The sequence below is a fragment of the Henckelia pumila genome, chromosome 2 (genome assembly GCF_033568475.1).
Source record: "Henckelia pumila isolate YLH828 chromosome 2, ASM3356847v2, whole genome shotgun sequence".
Classification (NCBI taxonomy): domain Eukaryota; kingdom Viridiplantae; phylum Streptophyta; class Magnoliopsida; order Lamiales; family Gesneriaceae; genus Henckelia; species Henckelia pumila.
The window spans coordinates 132711406-132729909 of NC_133121.1; the positions used below are offsets into that span (position 1 = coordinate 132711406).

Genomic DNA, 18504 nt, shown 5'->3' on the forward strand with positions numbered 1-18504 from the left:
ATGTTATGTTTGTTATCCTTCAATATAGTCGTATTGAACAGGATTGCTCACTTCTTTTTCTTGGACAACCGGGGTACCGTGTGACATCAACTATCTACGGTGCAGATGTACAGTGTCCGAAACATTACGCCCAAGATCATAGACAGTGTGTGAGGCACCAATAGGATCTACAGAACAACATGCGCACACTTAAGTGCCTTTAGACTAAGACTAAGATTTTAGATTTGATATCTGATTACCAAAACATACATGTTTCATGCATTATAGATTTGTATACTCATGTTTTACGTACAATGACAATTTGTGGTCCACGTCCTTGTTTTTATTATTGGCTCCTCCATTCTACAAGACCGGTAGTTGGACATGCTAGACGGTAGGGCAATGGCTAGGCGAGGCCACTGATTATCGAGATGAGATTAATTGAGTTATTCACGTGCGGTTTTTAACATATTTCGATATGATTGTATAACAATAAATATTATTATTGTTTTGATGGTGATTGTATAACCATTTAAATTATGTTATGTTAATGCCGTCAATTTGATTATTTGTTTAATTTAACTTATCATGCATACTTAATTGGTCAAAGCATTTTTTTTTCATATAACGCGGTTATATATATTGATCCTGGTGAAATATAACACATTTTTACCGTTGAATCAAGTGTTCGAGAAAATCAAAAAAAATATATATATATATATACCGAATAGCCAATTGACAGTATATTCTTTCTATCAAACTACAGACGTGGCCCGTGGGCTGGCGACCGGTTCAAAATTTAAATAACAAATGGAAATTTATTTTATATATGGCTACTGCCGATAGTGAAATGAAAATCATACTCTTCAAAACAATTTTCAAATTAATTTCGGGAAATTGGAAGAAATCCATAATCGATTTCAGATCTACTTTTGAATCCAATAATCGATTCCCATTTCACTTCACTGAGTTCTTGTTGAAAAGCAAACATGTATAAACCTCAGCAGCAGCAGCATTTGGTAGACTTGCAAGACACCGCCGGGTTCGGTTCGGAGTCATGGCTATCAGGCGAGGACGAATCCTCACTCAGTCGCACCTTCTCCTCTCTGTCCGCCGCAGCCGCCACCGCCTCCGCCACCGGGAATGTGGACCGTGTTCTTTTTAACGATCTTGTGGAGATTGTTCCTCTCGTCCAGTCTCTAATTGTAAGATAACCGCTGCGTTTCAGTTCGTTCCATTTTTATTTTGTTTTTTGAAAAATTTGGAGAGATGTGTTTACTGTATTTCTTCTGTTTGACATTGAAACGCTAGGACCGGAAAGCGAGTTCTTCGTTTACGAGAAAGGGTTCAATGATCTATACCAAAACGCCGTCTAGAGAATCCCTTTACAAGAAGGTAACTTTTTTGTTCATTTTTTATGGTTTATGGAAGGCAATCTGTTTGAGATTTGTATGTCAAATGACTCCAATGCGTAGAGGGTTTGGGATCCTTTATAATGGACATTCTAAATGTGCACGAGATATTCAAAATATTACAACTTTGCTGTCAAGTACATCAATCCGAAAACACCCACAATCTACTTCGTTTTGGTCCTAACTCATGCATCACAAACTCAAATAATTAACAGGTTCAGAAGCTAGACCTTGCCAGAATCCTTCGAAAGTATAAAGAATACAAACAAAAATCCAAAATTTTATTGCAGCGAAATACAAAAGGGGGTATTCGAATAGAGGGAGGAGAGGGGCCAAATCAGACATTTATATGAGCATCATGAAAGAAAATCAACATTCAATCACAAATAATAAAAATATGGGATGGTGTATGTCTATTTTAGCCATTGCAGCATTCAATAATAAATTTTATGGATTGCAATTCATGCTGTTGATTATATTTGCCGCAGACAACGGGAAGGAGTGCTCTTCAAACTAAAAAGCAAAGGGAGGAGCCAAACAAAAATACAGCCAATAACCAAGATGGCTGCAATGACAATTTCTCAACTTTTTCCTCGAGGTCATTACTATCTGAAAAGGATAGAGAAGAACTGGTGGCATTACGGGACCAAGTGGAGGATCTGAAAAGGCAATTATCAGAAAAGGATGAACTTCTGAAATCAGCGGAGCTTTTGGAGAATGAGATGACTTCAATGCACTCGAAGTTCGCTGAGCTAAAAAATGAGGTTACAGAAAAGGACTCGTTGATTAAGTCCTCACAATTACAGCTCTCTGATGCGAAGGTATGAATGTCCTCAAAATCTGAAATTTTCTACTGGAACTAGGTTTATTATTTTGTCCTTTGCTGAATCTACCTACTCTTATCAAAAAGCGGTTATCCAAAAACATATCTTTCTCTAGATGTTACCTTGATCAGCTAGATTATGTGCTGATTTCTCACTTCTTTGCTTGGAACACTTCCATTTGCATTTCCATCCACTCCCCATTCAACTTAACTCCCAGGCATGAGTAATTGTTGGCCAAATTTGGCATAGACATAACCGGAGCATGTAAAATCGAGATTTTATTTTATTTGTTTCTTAGACAGTATTTATAAGACATCCGAAAAATGATTCCATTAGTCTCTCGCCTTTTTTCACTATTTCCCAGCAACAACTGTCACAATATATCATGTCAACAATGTGTCGATAACAATTTTAAAACAAGCAGCTTAATGTCTTTTTGATTGTAATTATATTTGTTATTCATCCCTACCAGCACCCCCTTTGGTGATGAATCATAACCGTCTCCCAAGATTTAAGACCTTACACAAAACTTAACATTTAAGGTGAGCCGCACCAAACCATCAATCCTTTTAGTCTGGATTTGTTTCTTGGTTGGTTCCTGTTAATAGAGGATAGATGTCCATGTGCGAATATTGCATTGGACTTTACTGAGGTTAAGAGAAACATATCAAGTGGAACAATGCCATTACACAATACTTGAGTGGAGGTGGCCAACTGTGGAGGTGGTGATATACAAGATGTTCTTGTGTTATACATGCTAAACTTAACCATCTGGGAGTAGGTATAGTGATTCAACACTTTATTCTCTCGTGCTTCTCCATTTTTCATTATAAAAGTGGTCATGTTGCGTCTGAAACTTATTATTAAATAAGAAACTACTATATGTCTGCCTCGTGCCTGAAAATTTGATTACTGAAGTAATGCTTTTTTTTTTTGTCTTACTATAGTTACACTGAAATGTGATATTTATTTCATCGTCTATCTCTGTTCTTGCGGGATATATATTGTTACAGATTAAGCTAGCAGACAAACAAGCTGCTGTGGAAAAACTACAGTGGGAGGCAATGACTTCCAACAAAAAAGTAGAGAAGCTTCAAGGAGACCTAACAAATGTAGAAGGAGAAATTTCATGTTTCATGTCATTAATCGAAGGCTTGGCAAGGACCGATTTGACTCTTTCTGATGGAGACTATGATTTTGTCTCATACCCTCTTGAAGAGGATCATGAGTCAGTAGGTTATTTATGCACATAAGCGCTATTCTTCTTTTGACCACCCTTCTCTTCCATTTACACTTCGTGTTTTAGAAAATATGTTCCATGTTCCAAGTAAAAAAAGTTGCCTGCACAAGTGCATTATATATGCACAAGTTTTATGCTTTTACTGTCCACTCCTTTTATTATTGTTCAGATCCTTTTCCATTTCGTACTTTATTTTATTTTAAAATACTGTAAGGTTGTGTAGGGTAGGGGGATAGCAGATTGATGATTCGTAACAGTGTATATTGCTATAAATAAGCTTGATGTATGACTTAAGTGAGTTGATATTTGCATTTAAAGATTTGACATGAAAGTATAGGTAAATGTGGAAATGTAGATCATACGAACTTTTCATGCCTTGGTTTATGTATGGACGACTATTTACTTCTCGTTTCGTCAAAATGGGCAGGAATCCTTTAATGAGATAGAGATGCAGGAATTGGAAGCGGCAAGGGAAGCTTACATCGCTGCAGTGGCGGAAGCAAAAGAAAAGCAAGACAATGAATCTATTGCTGCTGCCGCCAAAGCTAGATTTCATCTGCATTCGGTTGTTCTCAAATGAACATGAATATTGGACAACGACCAACTCCATGTGTCCAAATTCGTCAGATGCATATGTTGTTAACTTGTGTATTTTAGCTGTTGGAATGATTGTAATATAGTCCAATATATGTAATGTCTTAAATTAATCTGGTGGTACTGAGCTGGGATGGTTATTTTTGCATTTCGAGATGGGGTTTTATTATTAGTAACTTATGTCTGATTTGCCGGTTGACATAAATTACCTGTTCTAATTTAGTGCCGCATTTCCTTGAATGAATGACGAGTATTTAATTGAATTTCAAAATTATTTATAGCATTGATATGCCATTAAATTTACAAGTCTATTTTATATGTGCGTATAAAGTTAATGAAATGTTTAACTCGTAAACAAACACACTTATAAAAAAATCAAGTTTTAAATATTGTCAAAAACTCTTAAACAAACACACTTATATATATGTCACATTCACATTTTTATGAAACGTTCGCATTGAGAGTCAACCTGAACCCAAAAAATTGTCATGCTCTCGATCTGAACTCTAAGCATGATAAACGTTTAAGCCATTCCATGCAACACAAAGATTTACAAACAAAATCAAGAACAAAGTAATTAAGATGAAACGAGCTAGTTGCATTACATTGTAGCTAGCACATCAAAACACATTATAATGAACACCAAACGGCCCACATATTACGTATAACATGAAGGCTAGCTAGCTAACTAGCTAGTTTATTATATATCTCATCATTTGTCGAAACGACGCGATCAATCGGGGGTGCTGCTCGATGGCGTTTAGCTAGAATCTGCAGCAGTGAAGAAGCAAACTCGTGGCCTTGTGTTTTTCCGATTTGGGCATGTGAACCGGACTCCCTATCCATTCGACACCCAATCTGCATGCAATGTATAATCAAACCAAATTTAGCAAAAGTTTTATATATAGTGCATGCATGCGCATATGGCCACACTTGTTAAATTCTTCACTACAAGAAATTAATTTGCTGATAATAAATATTATTATATGAGATTTACTTTGGGAAGGAGAAGGAGTTTGTGCTAGTATCAGATTGATTAGAGTTACAAGACTCGAAAGAGTCTTCTTCGCATGCCTTAATGGCCCCAATATTGGTAGCAGACTCCATCTCTTTGATTTCATCTTCTGTCCACTCATGACTTTCCATCATCTCATTGTTGCTCCATTCTTTCTCATGACCCTACATGAAATGATCAAAATATATATCAAATCCGCCATTAATCATTTTGGAAGCATATAATTCTCCGAGTTGCACGATCTATCTATATATATATGTGTGAGAGGAACTAACTTTTTTGCTATTGTCATGATGATCATATGTTTTTGATGGCTTGTTTTCATTGATCATATGAATAGCTCCATCTTCTCTAAAGCAAAAAACTATGTAATCTTCTTCCGAAAACCGAGGCCATTTCGAATCTCTGCTTCCCTCTTCCACTGATTCACTCTCATGATTAGTACTATTATTCAGTTTCCAACTTTGAGCAGATGTCTCCCCTTTCTCTTCTTCATTGCATATTTTGTTTGCCACCGAGATTTTACTCGAACTCGCGTTTTGCATTGGAGGGAACGAGCTACTGATGGCATCAGATGATTCTTCGTCTAAATAGTAAATACATTTTAACACATGATATGAGTTTCTTGCAAAAAGTGTACTCCCATCTTTGAACTAGGATCAAGAACTAACAAACGTACGACACGGGAAATATTAAATTTGATGATTTTGAATTGGGAAAATCTTACCCAAGGGAAATCTGCAAGCGTAAAAGCATGAGGCCAGATCTTTTACTCGACATCGAACGAGCCTTGTACAAGGTGAGCTCATGATGATCCTTGTACGTAGTTTGTTGCTTTGCTTTTGTGTGTGTTAATTATTATGAAGAGGGAAGTAATGAGATTTTTGTTTCTAAAATTTGAATTTGAAATGAGATGAAATTTGGGCATTGAAAGGGAGTTAGTGTGGAGGATATATGGCCGGAGTCGGTTATGATTCTGTAAACATGGGATGTGAGTAAAATGTGGAGATTTAAAAGGTAAGTATCCATGAGAACGTTGGCTTCACTATTTTGATTTCCCAACCAAATTAGAATATATATTTTAAAAAAAGATTTATTAACGATCAAAAGTGTTGGGGTATCGCACATAAACATCACTCGATAAGAGAGATTTGAGAGTTTGAATCCGTGTTAACAATAAGAGAGATTTGAGAGTTCCATCCCGTTTCATTTTTTTTTTTATATAAAGAGTTTTGATTTGGTAGCATGTTTTCATTGTTTTGTGTTTGATTTGATATGATAGGGAAAAATGTTAAATAGCCTAAAAACATATATAGTTATTAGAAAAGTTTTGCAGAAAAGGAATTAACTTGTTAAAAATAGGTCCAGGTGCACTGGATTTGAGATTTTTTTTTTAAAAAAAAAAATTCGGATAAATAAAGGGATCATACCATAAACTCGATAAATTTTTAGAAGATGGTAAAAATTAACCAGATAGTGGAAAAATATTTTTGGTGTAATTTTTGAAAATTTCTGAAAAAAAATTATAAGACTAGTGATTTGATGAAAAAAGCTAAAATATAAGAAATATGTCTATATTCATAAAATTTAAAGAATATATGTTTGTAATTCTTACAAATATTTTACACATGTCCCAAAAAGTCTCTAAATTATTTTTGTCGTTTTTTTTCATAAAAAAACGAGCACATCACATAATTTTTCATGCTAAAAACTTGTCTCACAATTGTTTCTTTCAATTGCATACAACTGACTTGAAGAATTTAATATATATGTTGGTATTAACTATATTAGTTGTTCCTTTAAAAAAAACACTATATTAATTGTTAGCAAACCAAAATTAGTTTGCAACTAGCAAATTAACAACGGAGAAGAATACGGTGTTGAATACAATTATAATTAATCAATCAATAAATAAATCAAACACAAAATATTTATCAATGAATTATACTACATCTAACAATAAAATTTCAAATTGAAGACAAAATCTCATGATCTAACGTCTTGTTCGATTGTCAGACGAGTTATAATCAATCCGACGATATCATCACAAATTTAAAATAAAAATTTTCTATGTAATAACAAGGGATAATTATTTTAAAATCCCTAAACTTAAACATAAATTTCTCCTAACTTTCTACATTCAAATTTTTTAATTTGCACTCCCTAGTGGTCCCCAATTTTGATTAAACAAGTATTTAACTAATCTTTTATACTTTGGCGTTGTTTTACCTATCGAACCAGTTCATGTCGTGAAGAACTATTGGTTGCGCAAGGTTTCCAGCCTATATACTTTAGATTAGGGTCCAACATGCTTCCATAAAGTGAATCAAATTTAAATATCTATTTGACCATAATGTCGTCGGGTCATACCTGCCGAGTTTTACGAAGTGCTCCTCACACTCCAACCACGCAGTCGCAACAGATGGTTTCTGCACAAGCTCCTTCAACGACACCCAGCACAGCCTTAATTCGTTTTCTACCTTAAGGCGTATGGTATATAAATTTAATTATAAAATATGAACATGAAAGAACAAGAGACTTTAAAAAAATTATTCAGACATAATATTATTACATAAATCAACTCCTTTGAAGAGGAGAAGACAACTTGTTTAGCTACTCATAGTAGACTCGTTCTTGAAATACATAAACGAAAACTTATTACAATAGAAAGAGAAATATTACAACAATTTTATTCGTAAAAAAACTGAAGGGAATGATCGATGTCTTCAGCTTCCTCAAATGCTTGTATTTATAGCTGTAGTTCCACTCGTTTCACCGAGAAACTTCAGGGAATCTTACAGCTGTCTTGTATTTCTTTATGTCATTATTGATGACATCTTTTACTAGTGGAGGAGGAAGCTGTCTTGAATTTTTTTTATGCCATTATTGATGGCATCTTTTACTAGTGGAGGAATCACATGCCTGCCACTTTCTTTTGGCTTTATTTTCCTCACATGCCTGCTTTATTGTTGTCGGGGCATCTTTTGCTTTTGAAGTAGACCCCTGTGAAAACGCATCTTTGATGGTCCTTGTCCACCTTTGCTTGTCTCGGAAAAATCCTTTCGATCCGTTCGGGGTCTAAAGGTTTTTCCAAATTCTGGCTCCTTCTGATTTGGGCATTCTGGGCAGATATTCTCTGACCATCGTCCAATATGAGCCATGTTACAAAATTTTCGGCGAGTTTTTTTACTCCCCGGCAGCTTGTTGTTCCACAAAAGATTTCTCTTCTTTTCGAAGAGTTCTTCCGCAAATGCTGTAGTTTTTCCTGTCATTGTGTTCAACAGGAACGATCCGTTTACAGAATTCTGATAAAATTTGAATGGAAACTTGACTTTGTGTAAGACAGACCCAAATATCCCATGCCCTTCTGGTTGAGATCTCATTTTTCCCGAAAGTGGACACCAAGGATATTTCTTCAGTTTTAGGCTCCTTGATAAATTTATGACTGTTTATATCAGGTCTCCTCAGCTTGATAAAATGAAAGGGTTCGTGTGATCCTTTCACTGTTGGTTCTGGAGCTGCACTGAAAAAATATAACTCAAGCACATCTCCTCTGGACAAATGATCATTATTTGCCCATGTTTCTTGGACTGCTTCCTGAATCCATTTTGGTAACTGTGATATCTCCAGAAAGCTTGGTGACGTTGTATAAACTGAGGCCAAAGCCCCAAATTCATACGAGAGTTTTACATCTTTAGGATTGACATTGTTTTTTAGCCAAACTCTTGGATATATTCCTGCAACATCAACCCTGCAAGTGTTCGGGTTGATTTCATTCCTTGTATTCAATTTCTCCCACTTCTGTTGATAAACCTGGAATGGAGAAATAATAGATGGATTAGTATCAATCTTAGATTTTCCCTTGTCAGTGTTGGGCCTAAGATTGATCTCTTCCTCTTTTACCCCAGAGGCGGAGGGTTGACTTGATGAGTTATCCTCATCAATTGTTGCTTCATCCAGATCATCAAAGGCTGATGATAGATTAGCTCTTGTTTCTTGAGTTTTAGATTCCTCAACATCTTGTTTCACAACCGGTGGTTGTATTTCTTGTTCTTGTAAAACCAATGGTTTTAGTATATCTTGTTTATGAGAAACCAATGGTTTCTCTATCGCCTTCACAATTGGCCCTTGAATAACAGCCCATAGTTGTGTTTGAGCTTGCATACATCCTGTAATTCGATTAGATACTTTGATCCGATCAGCTTGTTGTAACCTGCCGGCCATTTCAGCATTAATGGCTAACTGGTTGAACTCGTTTTGAAGCAACCCAAGTTGTTCCCTGAGATGTCTCTGCATTTTCAGGATGGAATCCACGTCACTGCCTTCCATCTCTTGTTAAAAAATTTGGAAGAATATTTTCATGAGATTTAATAATAACAATATCAAAAATATAATTTTGACATAATGCTTGTCATCTTAATAACCTAGCTTTCTCAGGTTTAGATTCAATCTTATTCTTTAGGAAAGCTTTTACCTGGGTGTTATCAACCTTCAGAGTGAATTTTTTAGCAAGTAAAAATAATGGCCATTTTTCAAAAGCCCTTTTAACCGCATAAAATTCCTTCTCGTTGATATGCCATCTAATGGCCTCAGATTCTGAAAAAATACCGCTACAGTATCTGCATGGTATTTCCCCATCTGGAGTGATTTTGGTAAGGATTGCCGCCCACCAATCGTCGCTGGCATCCGTAAATAATACCAGATCATCTTCATCTACGGGTATAACCATTTTTGGGAGATTCTTACATATCTCTTTAATTGGTTTACCCCTTTAGTATGGTCATCGGTCCATATAAACCTAGCATCCTTTTTTAATAAAGGACTGAACACCTTTCTGTACATTGCTAGATTGTTAATGAACATCCCTGCAAAATTAACTACTCTAAGAAAACTCTGGAGTTGTTTTACATCTTTGAGTTTATCTGAAAAATTCTTTACCTTTTTCACAATATGGGGTTGTAGAATTATTCCAGTTTCATCAATCTCAATACCGAGAAATTCAATTTTCCTTGTTGCTATGACTGCTTTCTTTTCAGATAACACCAGTCCTTCTTGTTTACAAATTTTAGAAAAAATCTCTAAGTGTTTAACGTGTTCGTCTATATTTTTTGATGCTATAAGAATATCATCAATATAAACAAACATAAAGTTGAAATAATCTTTAAAAAGGTTATCCATCTTTCTTTGAAATATCTGGGGTGCATTAGCCAATTTCATAGGCATAATTTCCCAAATATAGTGTCCTTGTGGAGTAGAGAAGGCTGTGAATTTCTTACTGCCTTCTTCCATTCTTATCTGGTAGAATCCAGACTTACAATCAAATTTTGAGAACACTCTAGCATTTCGTACACAGCTAATTAGATGTTCTCTACTAGGTATGAAGTACCCGTCAAACTCCAGGATTTTATTAATACCTTGGTAGTTAATGACTAACCTGGGTTTCCCTCTTTTTATTTCACCATGATTTCTGACCAGAAAACCTGGGCTACTATATGGTGAAACTCCTTCTTTGATTAGACCAAGGTCCAAATGTTCCTTGATAATCATTCTCATATCCCTTTGATCTGTTATGTTCATCGGGATAGGCTTATATCTGACGAATTCATACTCTTTGCCTTCTTTTAGAGTAATACTGGCTTTGAGTTGATTTCTATCTCACCATGCCAAAGGATGATCATTATAACTTTCTTTGAGCCTCTTTTTGACATCTTCAAGGGATACCTTATTTTCTAACTCTATATCTCTATGATTTAGAGTTACCTTGAGAAGCTACATATCCTCTGTTTGGAGTTCTTGTTATGTTGTTATTTTCAACATGGTTTCTCCAAACCTTCTTGGATCTTTCATTTTTGGGTGAAAAAGTTGTCCCTTATCACCACGCTGGCTGCGAAATATTATCGGCAATTGTCGATAAAAAGCAACTTTGAGTCTTTGAACGATAATTTTATGATCACAAATTGTAGTGAACATAAGTCTTCTTGACTCATTGTCTTGTGTGTACTTCTTAAACATTTGTAAGAAGTTATTTTCTAACAGGATATCAGCTCCTGTATCATGGAAATAGATTGGTGGTGTCTTTACCTTGTACCAAGGTGTCTGACCTGCTCCTCCTATAAGGATCTCTGCTTGTTTTATTCCTTTGCAAAGAATTAAAATTCTTCGAGAGAAATCTCGTCCAGCAATTTTTGGCAAATCTTCTTCACATTTTTCAGGGAAGACTCCTCTTTTTGCTGTACAAATTTCTGCTCCCGAATCAATATAAGCTGCAAAGTATTCAGCCTTATATTGTTCATACAACATCCCTATCGGAATGTATATGGAGAAAGGACTTTTTGTCATTTTTTAAAGGGATTACTAAATGGCCCTGCCATTTTTAACAGACTGTGTTGTAACTCAGTAATCCGATTAAGACTATTCACCTTTAGTCTTCCTAAGGCTTCAGAAGGTAGAGTATGGTTACTCCTTTCTACCTCTTCGATGCGATCTAGTAAATCATGTTCATGACTTACTAATTTCAACAGCTGCTTCTTCCTCTGTTTGTAAACAGAGTTCTCGAATCTGATTAAGGTATTGTCCCTTATCCAATTCTCTTGGTTTTCCATTTCGTAGAATTCTTATTGAATCCTCCAAGTCTTTTCTTTTGCCATGAACTCTATTCCTTTTTCAAGGCGTTTCCATGGTTTATGGTCCTCCAGAAACTCTAGGCCAAGAATGAGCTGATCCACTTCTTTTCCTGGAATTCCACATATTTGAACTTCCAATTCTCCAATATTTATTAATCCTTGGTAAGTTCTTTTTTCATGTTGTTCCAAATAGTAAATCGAGTTACAAGGAAACTGGTTCCGATGACTTGTAATATCGAATACTATTTTCACTTCTTTCCATCCTTCTGGAGATCTAAGTTTTCCTATTATAGAAAACTCTTTTTCTTCTGGTGGAATTTCTTGAATAGGAGATTTGTCCCATCTCCTACTTGTCATTCGGTTTCCTTGAAAAGATAACCTTCGAGGTTCTATTTTAAGGTCTCTGTATAGAACCGGTCTGTCTTGGATTTGAATGTCTGTTTCCTGAATTAAAAGAAACTCGATTCTTTCTGGGTATATTGCATGAGCAACTTTCCCAAAGATCTCTGGAATTTCAATGAACTCATTTCTAATAAATAATTCAGAATGATGAGTATTAGAAAGAGCATATGAAATTTGATATGTAATAGAATATGGTCTATTACCTTCCTTCATTAGTCTCTTTTCCTTGAAGTTTTGATGCAACGTCAAGGCTCGACTAAAGTCCCTGTCAGCTAAATTGTAGGCTATTCTTGGATAGATAACTCCTACAATTTTTCCTGCACAAAGATTTCCTGAGATAGTACCCAGGACAGCATCTTGAATATTCCCCATTCTTTTATCGCATACTACGATATCTATGGGTGAATCTATTCCTTCTTTAAAAGTTGTCTTGATCATTATTTGAATTGCTCCAATATGAATCCAAGACATCGTCCTTGCTACCTCACCTTTCAACTTTTGCAATTCCTCTCTTATTTCTTCAAAAGGAATTAACTGCATCTCTATTTGATTACTTGTTAACTCCATGGGGATTGCCATTTCCCTTCTGGATACTTTGTAAATCAAATTATGTCTTTTTTGTCTAAGCCCTAGGTTGCCTAAGACTCTTTCTACTTGTCCTGCCAAAAATCTCTGGTACTTTTGTAACGTTGGATTTTCTCTCATAATCCTTTGGACCATATTATGAGATATCGTGGTTTGGCTAAAGAATCCAGCCAAACTTTCATGTGTTTCATGCCGAAACACTTCTTTATTCTGATTCTGATTCTGATCCATCCTCAGAATCTTCTTGACTAAACAATATCTCTTCTTCGTATATGCTTTCATCTGAGGGGATATCCTCAAATTGATATACTTGGACTAGATCTTGAAAGAAGACCGCATTATCCATATCTGGTGTTGCTTCAAAAAGTTTAACTCCTTTTTTCTCGTTTTCTGGACAATTTGTAGATATATGTCCTCTTGCTCCACATGTCCAGCAGTTGCAATCCTTGAAACTTTCACTTGCTCTTGTATGGGTTCTCCTGAAAGTTTTTCTTGATGGTGTTCTTCCCCTGCTTTGTGATGAGCTTGTTACTGGGGATGTTCTTGTAGGTCCACTTCTTCTTCCTGGCCTATAAGATCTGGCCTTTTGTTTGGACCAAAATATTCTTGGTTTCCAAGAACTTCTCATTCTTTTATTGTAGGGATTACTTCTGAATTTCTTCCTTTTAAATCCCTGTGATCTGTTTCCAATGATCGTTGGAAGATCAATATCTTTACAACATAAAGGTGTACGTTTATTTATACACCTTATTTTCTTGTAGTCCTTCTGTAATGCTGCCATATGGCACCATTCTGCCAATTTTTCTTTCAAAAAGGACGCGCGTCTTGCCAAAGTGTCAAGATGACCTGGAACGTATTCTTTAATCAGCATTTCTCTCCAGGAACTTGGCATTTTTGCGAAAAATAGCTGAATAGCTACATTTTCCTCGACTCCTGAATTCCATCTGTATTTAGTGAATAACATAATGTATTCATCAACTAAACAGATATCATGTAACTCGAGGCTATACAAAGCTTGAGTGTATCTTCTTTTTTTCTCTGTATCTTGATTATTGAAATAGTCTACCCCTATGAATTGTGCTTTAAATAGGGTGGTCATTCTTTCTCCAATTTCGCTGAGAGATTCTCCTGCTAAGATTGATTCCTTCGTATCTGGCATAGTCATCTCCCAAGCAATCTTGACAGATCCTATTAGACTCATTTCTAGAAATTTAATGAATCCTTCTTTATTGAGATCTAATGTCCCTGCTGCAATTCTCATAGCTGACGTCCAATCATCTATAAGATCTTTTCTGTTTTTGAAGTCCAAAACATCAAGGTTTAACATAACCCCGTAAGGATGTATTGGATCTAAAACAGTTTTTCCGTAAGGAGTTTGATGGAGTGGGATTTTACTCCTTCTTGATCTGGTTCCTGCTGGATGTGAATTTTCTCCAACCTGAAACTCACTATGTGGTTCTTCTGTTTTAACCGCATATCTTGGGGGATTCCCTATGGGTTGTTCACCCTCAGGGGAGTTCATTTTTAGATCTACTACTTTGAGATTCGTAAAAAAATCCGCGAGATCTTGTAGATCCTCGAGATTTAATCTCTCTAAAGTAGTCATCAGATAGTGTTTTTTTTTATACTGCTTTTATAAGATTAATCATCATTTCATCATCAGTTAAAGGTTTTTGAACCATTTTGGTTTTACCTTTCTGATGTAACAACGGTTCGGTACCAAACGAGAGTGGTAACTTTCCTCCTGTATTTCCTTTTCTAGAACCTGAAGTTTGTTCTAAATTTGTGATTTTAGTTTGAAGATCCTTTAGGGTTATAAGAATTTCTTCTTGTTTCTTAATGATTCCTTCAATCTGCCGAGGTATTTCATACAGCTGATTGCTGTAATATTGTACCGTCTTTTGAATTTCTCTAAGATCTCCGGAGAGTTTAGAGGAATCTGGGGTAATTTCTAAAAATTGAGAGTTAGAAATCATCTTTCTGTCGTAAGTAATCTATTGTGAACAGATTAACTTGTTTATAGGATTTCATATAAATAAAATCCTCTTGATTCAAACCTTCGTTTGAAGTCATCTTTTGTAAAAAATCTTCTCCTCAACAAAGAAAAGTATGAGTTAACGAATAATATTAAGTCTGAATATTTAACCTAAAGCTCTGATACCATTTTTGCACATAATTCTTTGTTCCAAAATAAGCATTAAAACATGAGATATAAGCACATAGATCTTTAGATATAAGTATAAAACCTTCAAATCTAAGCACAAAACAACCCATATTGAGTACAAGAATTAAATATTAAAATAATCAAGTTTTGTGGTCCTTAAGGAGTGCAAAGAAAGAATCTTTAAAAAAGAAAGTTGGAAGAAAAAAAGGTTTGGGTTTGGGGATTTATTCACACTAATAACAACTACAATTTCACCTCTCAATTGTTATTATTATTGTTTTTTGGAAAAAGAAAAACAAATGTCATCATCCAAAATATAAATAAAATTGAAAGGCCCAACATTTGAATGAATCGACGAGCACAGAAATCTACGAAGTGATTCCCTATTGACTTAAAAAATTAACTAATAAAATTAAATAATCGCAAAGATTGCGTACGGAGAAATCATACGCCCACTCGCCAACAAATGCATTATAAAAGAGATACATACACAGTTCACGCGAGGTGGTGCTTGTTGCGATGGGTGGTTGGGCAATAGCACTGCACGGCGGCGCCGGTGACATCCCGCGTTCGATGCCGCCGGAACGCTTGAAGCCCAGAGAAGCGGCCCTCCACTATTGCCTCCAGATCGGCGTCGATGCGCTCAAAGCTGGTCAACCACCCTTGGACGTTGTCGAACTCGTTGTATGTACTTAAGAAATTTTTATCCTCCTGCGTGTGTGTGTGTTTTTTTTTTAATTTTCTCGCTTCTAATGTATTATTGGTGAAAAAACAAAGAACTGCGTGATGTTGGGACTTGGGAGTTCAAAATTTCCGAGGTTCTTGCTAGTTTTTAGACATCGATTTGGTGTGGACAAATGAGGAGATGGTTGTTTTGGATATATAGATTGATTACGGATGTTGGATGATGCAGGTGCGTGAACTCGAAAATAACCCACATTTTAATGCGGGCAAAGGGTCCGTTTTGACCAGCAACGGCACTGTTGAGATGGAAGCTTGCATCATGGATGGAAACACGAAGAGATGTGGAGCTGTTTCTGGTCTCACCACTGTGAAAAATGCCATTTCTTTAGCTCGACTGGTAATGGAGAAAACTCCTCACATATATCTTGCATTTGATGGAGCTGAGGCATTTGCGAGGGAACAGGTTAGTGAGAGTTTCTGCTCAGTCTTTGTTTCTATTTTTTCTTTCATTTGGTATACTCCATGTTAATTTCTTATTGAAATTTGCTGGCACGTTTGATTTTCGTGGTTATGTACATGAATTTGTGCTCATTTAGTCCATAAGTTCCTCTTTTACTTGTATAATTTTGAATGCCACTCATTGATAGTCAGTAAATGGAACTAGGCTATACCGTCTAAGCACGCCCCATATGTTAATCAACGTTCTTCTTTGTGCTAATGTTTGGTATTAACAAATAATCTAACCTTTCCATGCAGCTCAATGTACATGTTTTTTTAAAAAAATTTATGCTTCAGTTTTTTCTCACTTTTTTTCATAGGTGGTTTCTAGTCATATTCTTATTTTCATAAGAATTTTTTAGGTTCAGAGTGGAGTGATTCTCACGAAAATTATAATGTTGAATAAAAAGTTCACCTTTTTGTCTCCTACTTGCTTGTGTTAGCATCCAATCTTTCCTGTCTTCCAATATGGAATGATAGTAGATTTCAAATATACTTCACATATTTTTTGACCTTGATAATCTATTTTTTTTGCTCTCCCTTGATGGAATCTTCTATTTTGCCTGTTTAATGAATTTTAAATATATAACCCGGGAAACACAAAGGTCATGTGATTTTTGTTTGTCCTTTTCATAGGACGTTGAAACTATTGATTCGAGCCATTTTATAACTCCAGAAAATATTGAGAGGCTAAAACAAGCAAAAGTAGCTAACAGAGTTCAGGTATGCTCTCTCTCCCTTTTTTCCCTATCTCTTTTTCGTTGTTATTGGTCTTGCTTCCATTCCCATCTTGAGAACTTGTGCTTCAATTATATGACGAATTTGAACTACTATTATCATTTCTAATCAATCTCATCATCAATGTTTCATTTTCAGATTCCTCTCTGTTTTTTAGTGATGGGAGGATTCTAATTAACTCGTTCATTTTTCAACTTGAGCAATAGTCTGTAGTAAGTTCTCTGAGTAGTAATCATGTTGCATATCAAACCTGCAAAATGTGCACCGCATATTATCTCCAATATCTCGTCGTTAACTTAGGGCAGTTTTGAGGCTATTTTATGATAAAAGGTTGAACATTTTAAACTTCAAAAATTTTGTCCAAAGGATGTCAAAATGCAATCCTTTCTTGACCAATGACAAGAGTATGTTAAGCTTGGCCGCTTGGGAAAATAACAGCCACTCATGCAATGTCATTTTAACAAATAAATTTTTATTGAATAACTTGGTAAAGTGGCATCAACATTGGAATGAATTTGAATATTGTCTGTTAAGATCCGCTGCTTTCTATGTTGAATCCAAACTTTTTTATCCCAGAATTGTATGCACATTCGGAAACCACTGACACTGAAAGATTCTCTTATTTGAATCACATAAATTTCTGTAAACCAGTGATTTTATAGAATATGTAATCAATGATACCATCAACAGCATGTAGAGTATTGTGTTCTTTCTCATATAGTTTTTTGTTTTTTTTAATCTGAGCCTTGTATGGTTTACACGCGTGCGACTTCTAAAGTTTGAGAAAGATCACAAGAATTTTAAACTGCAAGAGAACATCTAGGATGTCTAGTTCTCCCAAAATCGGAATTTGATATAAAGAATATTTGACAAGATACTTGTAAAGGTAGTGGCTAAGATTCTTGCATCAATATCTGTAGATTGATTTTACACAGCCCACTCAAAAAGTTGTTGAGAAGGCGTCGGTTCTTTCCCTGGATAGTCAAGATGGTACTGTTGGATGTGTGGCTGTCGATGGTAACGGAAATTTAGCTGCTGCTACATCTACTGGTGGATTGGTCAACAAGATGGTGGGGAGGATTGGCGATACGCCCATAATTGGCGCAGGAACTTATGCCAATGGTTATTGTGCAGTCTCGGCAACTGGTAAAGGTGAATCTATAATTCGTGCCACAGTTGCCAGAGACGTGGCTGCTCTTATGGAATACAAAGGGCTTTCTCTCAAAGAAGCGGCGGCGTATGTTGTAGAGGAATGTGCACCGAAGCACACTACTGGCTTGATTGCTGTGTCTGCCAAAGGAGAAGTTACCATGCCCTTTAATACAGTTGGAATGTTCTGTGCATGTGCTACTGAAGATGGCCATTCTGAGGTTAAGATTTGGCCAGATGATCCATTATGCTAAGGTTCAAATTGACGTATTTATGTCGAAAATTTGTATCAAGCATCATTCGACTAATTTCATGTTTGAGGAGACTAGGCTGCGTCGATGAGCATCTTGTACCTGTGGTCTTGTCTCTTGATGGTCATATTCACCTTACCTCCACTGGATTGTGGAGATCAAGAAATGCAATATTTTCAGCTTAGAAATCAGCCGATTTCATCTCAATCCAAAATGTTATAATTTTATCATCAAATTTTTTAAAATTTCATTCAGTCAAAAGCTAAAATTAAACCATTATTTCATCAGTTACTCGAAAAGTTATAATTTTATCGTGATAATTCCAAAAAAAATGGCATGATTAAAT

General features: G+C 35.7%; 3 protein-coding genes across 5 annotated transcripts; 2 read left to right on the forward strand and 1 right to left on the reverse strand.

Annotated features, from left to right (window-relative positions):
• The first annotated feature begins 814 nt into the window (after positions 1–814).
• Positions 815–4275, forward strand: LOC140882930 (protein MICROTUBULE BINDING PROTEIN 2C). 3 transcript variants are annotated; one of them, XM_073289194.1, is made up of 5 exons: positions 815–1184; positions 1291–1374; positions 1880–2212; positions 3229–3451; positions 3883–4011. In XM_073289194.1, the coding sequence occupies exons 1-5, from the start codon at positions 969–971 to the stop codon at positions 3891–3893; spliced, it is 867 nt and encodes a 288-aa protein (XP_073145295.1). In that variant the 5' UTR covers positions 815–968; the 3' UTR covers positions 3894–4011. The 3 variants fall into 3 exon arrangements, with proteins under 3 accessions (XP_073145295.1, XP_073145296.1, XP_073145294.1); XM_073289195.1 differs by having other exon boundaries at positions 816–1184; positions 3229–3443; positions 3883–4275; XM_073289193.1 differs by having other exon boundaries at positions 816–1184; positions 3229–3447; positions 3883–4273.
• A 538-nt stretch (positions 4276–4813) lies between these two features.
• On the reverse strand, positions 4814–5873 carry LOC140878441 (protein BREAKING OF ASYMMETRY IN THE STOMATAL LINEAGE). Its single transcript, XM_073282043.1, has 4 exons — positions 5792–5873; positions 5340–5650; positions 5047–5228; positions 4814–4907 (listed from the first exon to the last, which is right to left on the reverse strand). The coding sequence occupies exons 1-4, from the start codon at positions 5871–5873 to the stop codon at positions 4814–4816; spliced, it is 669 nt and encodes a 222-aa protein (XP_073138144.1).
• A 9410-nt stretch (positions 5874–15283) lies between these two features.
• On the forward strand, positions 15284–18349 carry LOC140882664 (isoaspartyl peptidase/L-asparaginase 1). The gene is made up of 4 exons (XM_073288799.1): positions 15284–15522; positions 15752–15985; positions 16657–16743; positions 17679–18349. Exons 1-4 carry the CDS (start codon positions 15358–15360, stop codon positions 18159–18161), a joined length of 969 nt encoding a protein of 322 aa, XP_073144900.1. The 5' UTR covers positions 15284–15357; the 3' UTR covers positions 18162–18349.
• The last annotated feature ends 155 nt before the right edge of the window (positions 18350–18504 follow it).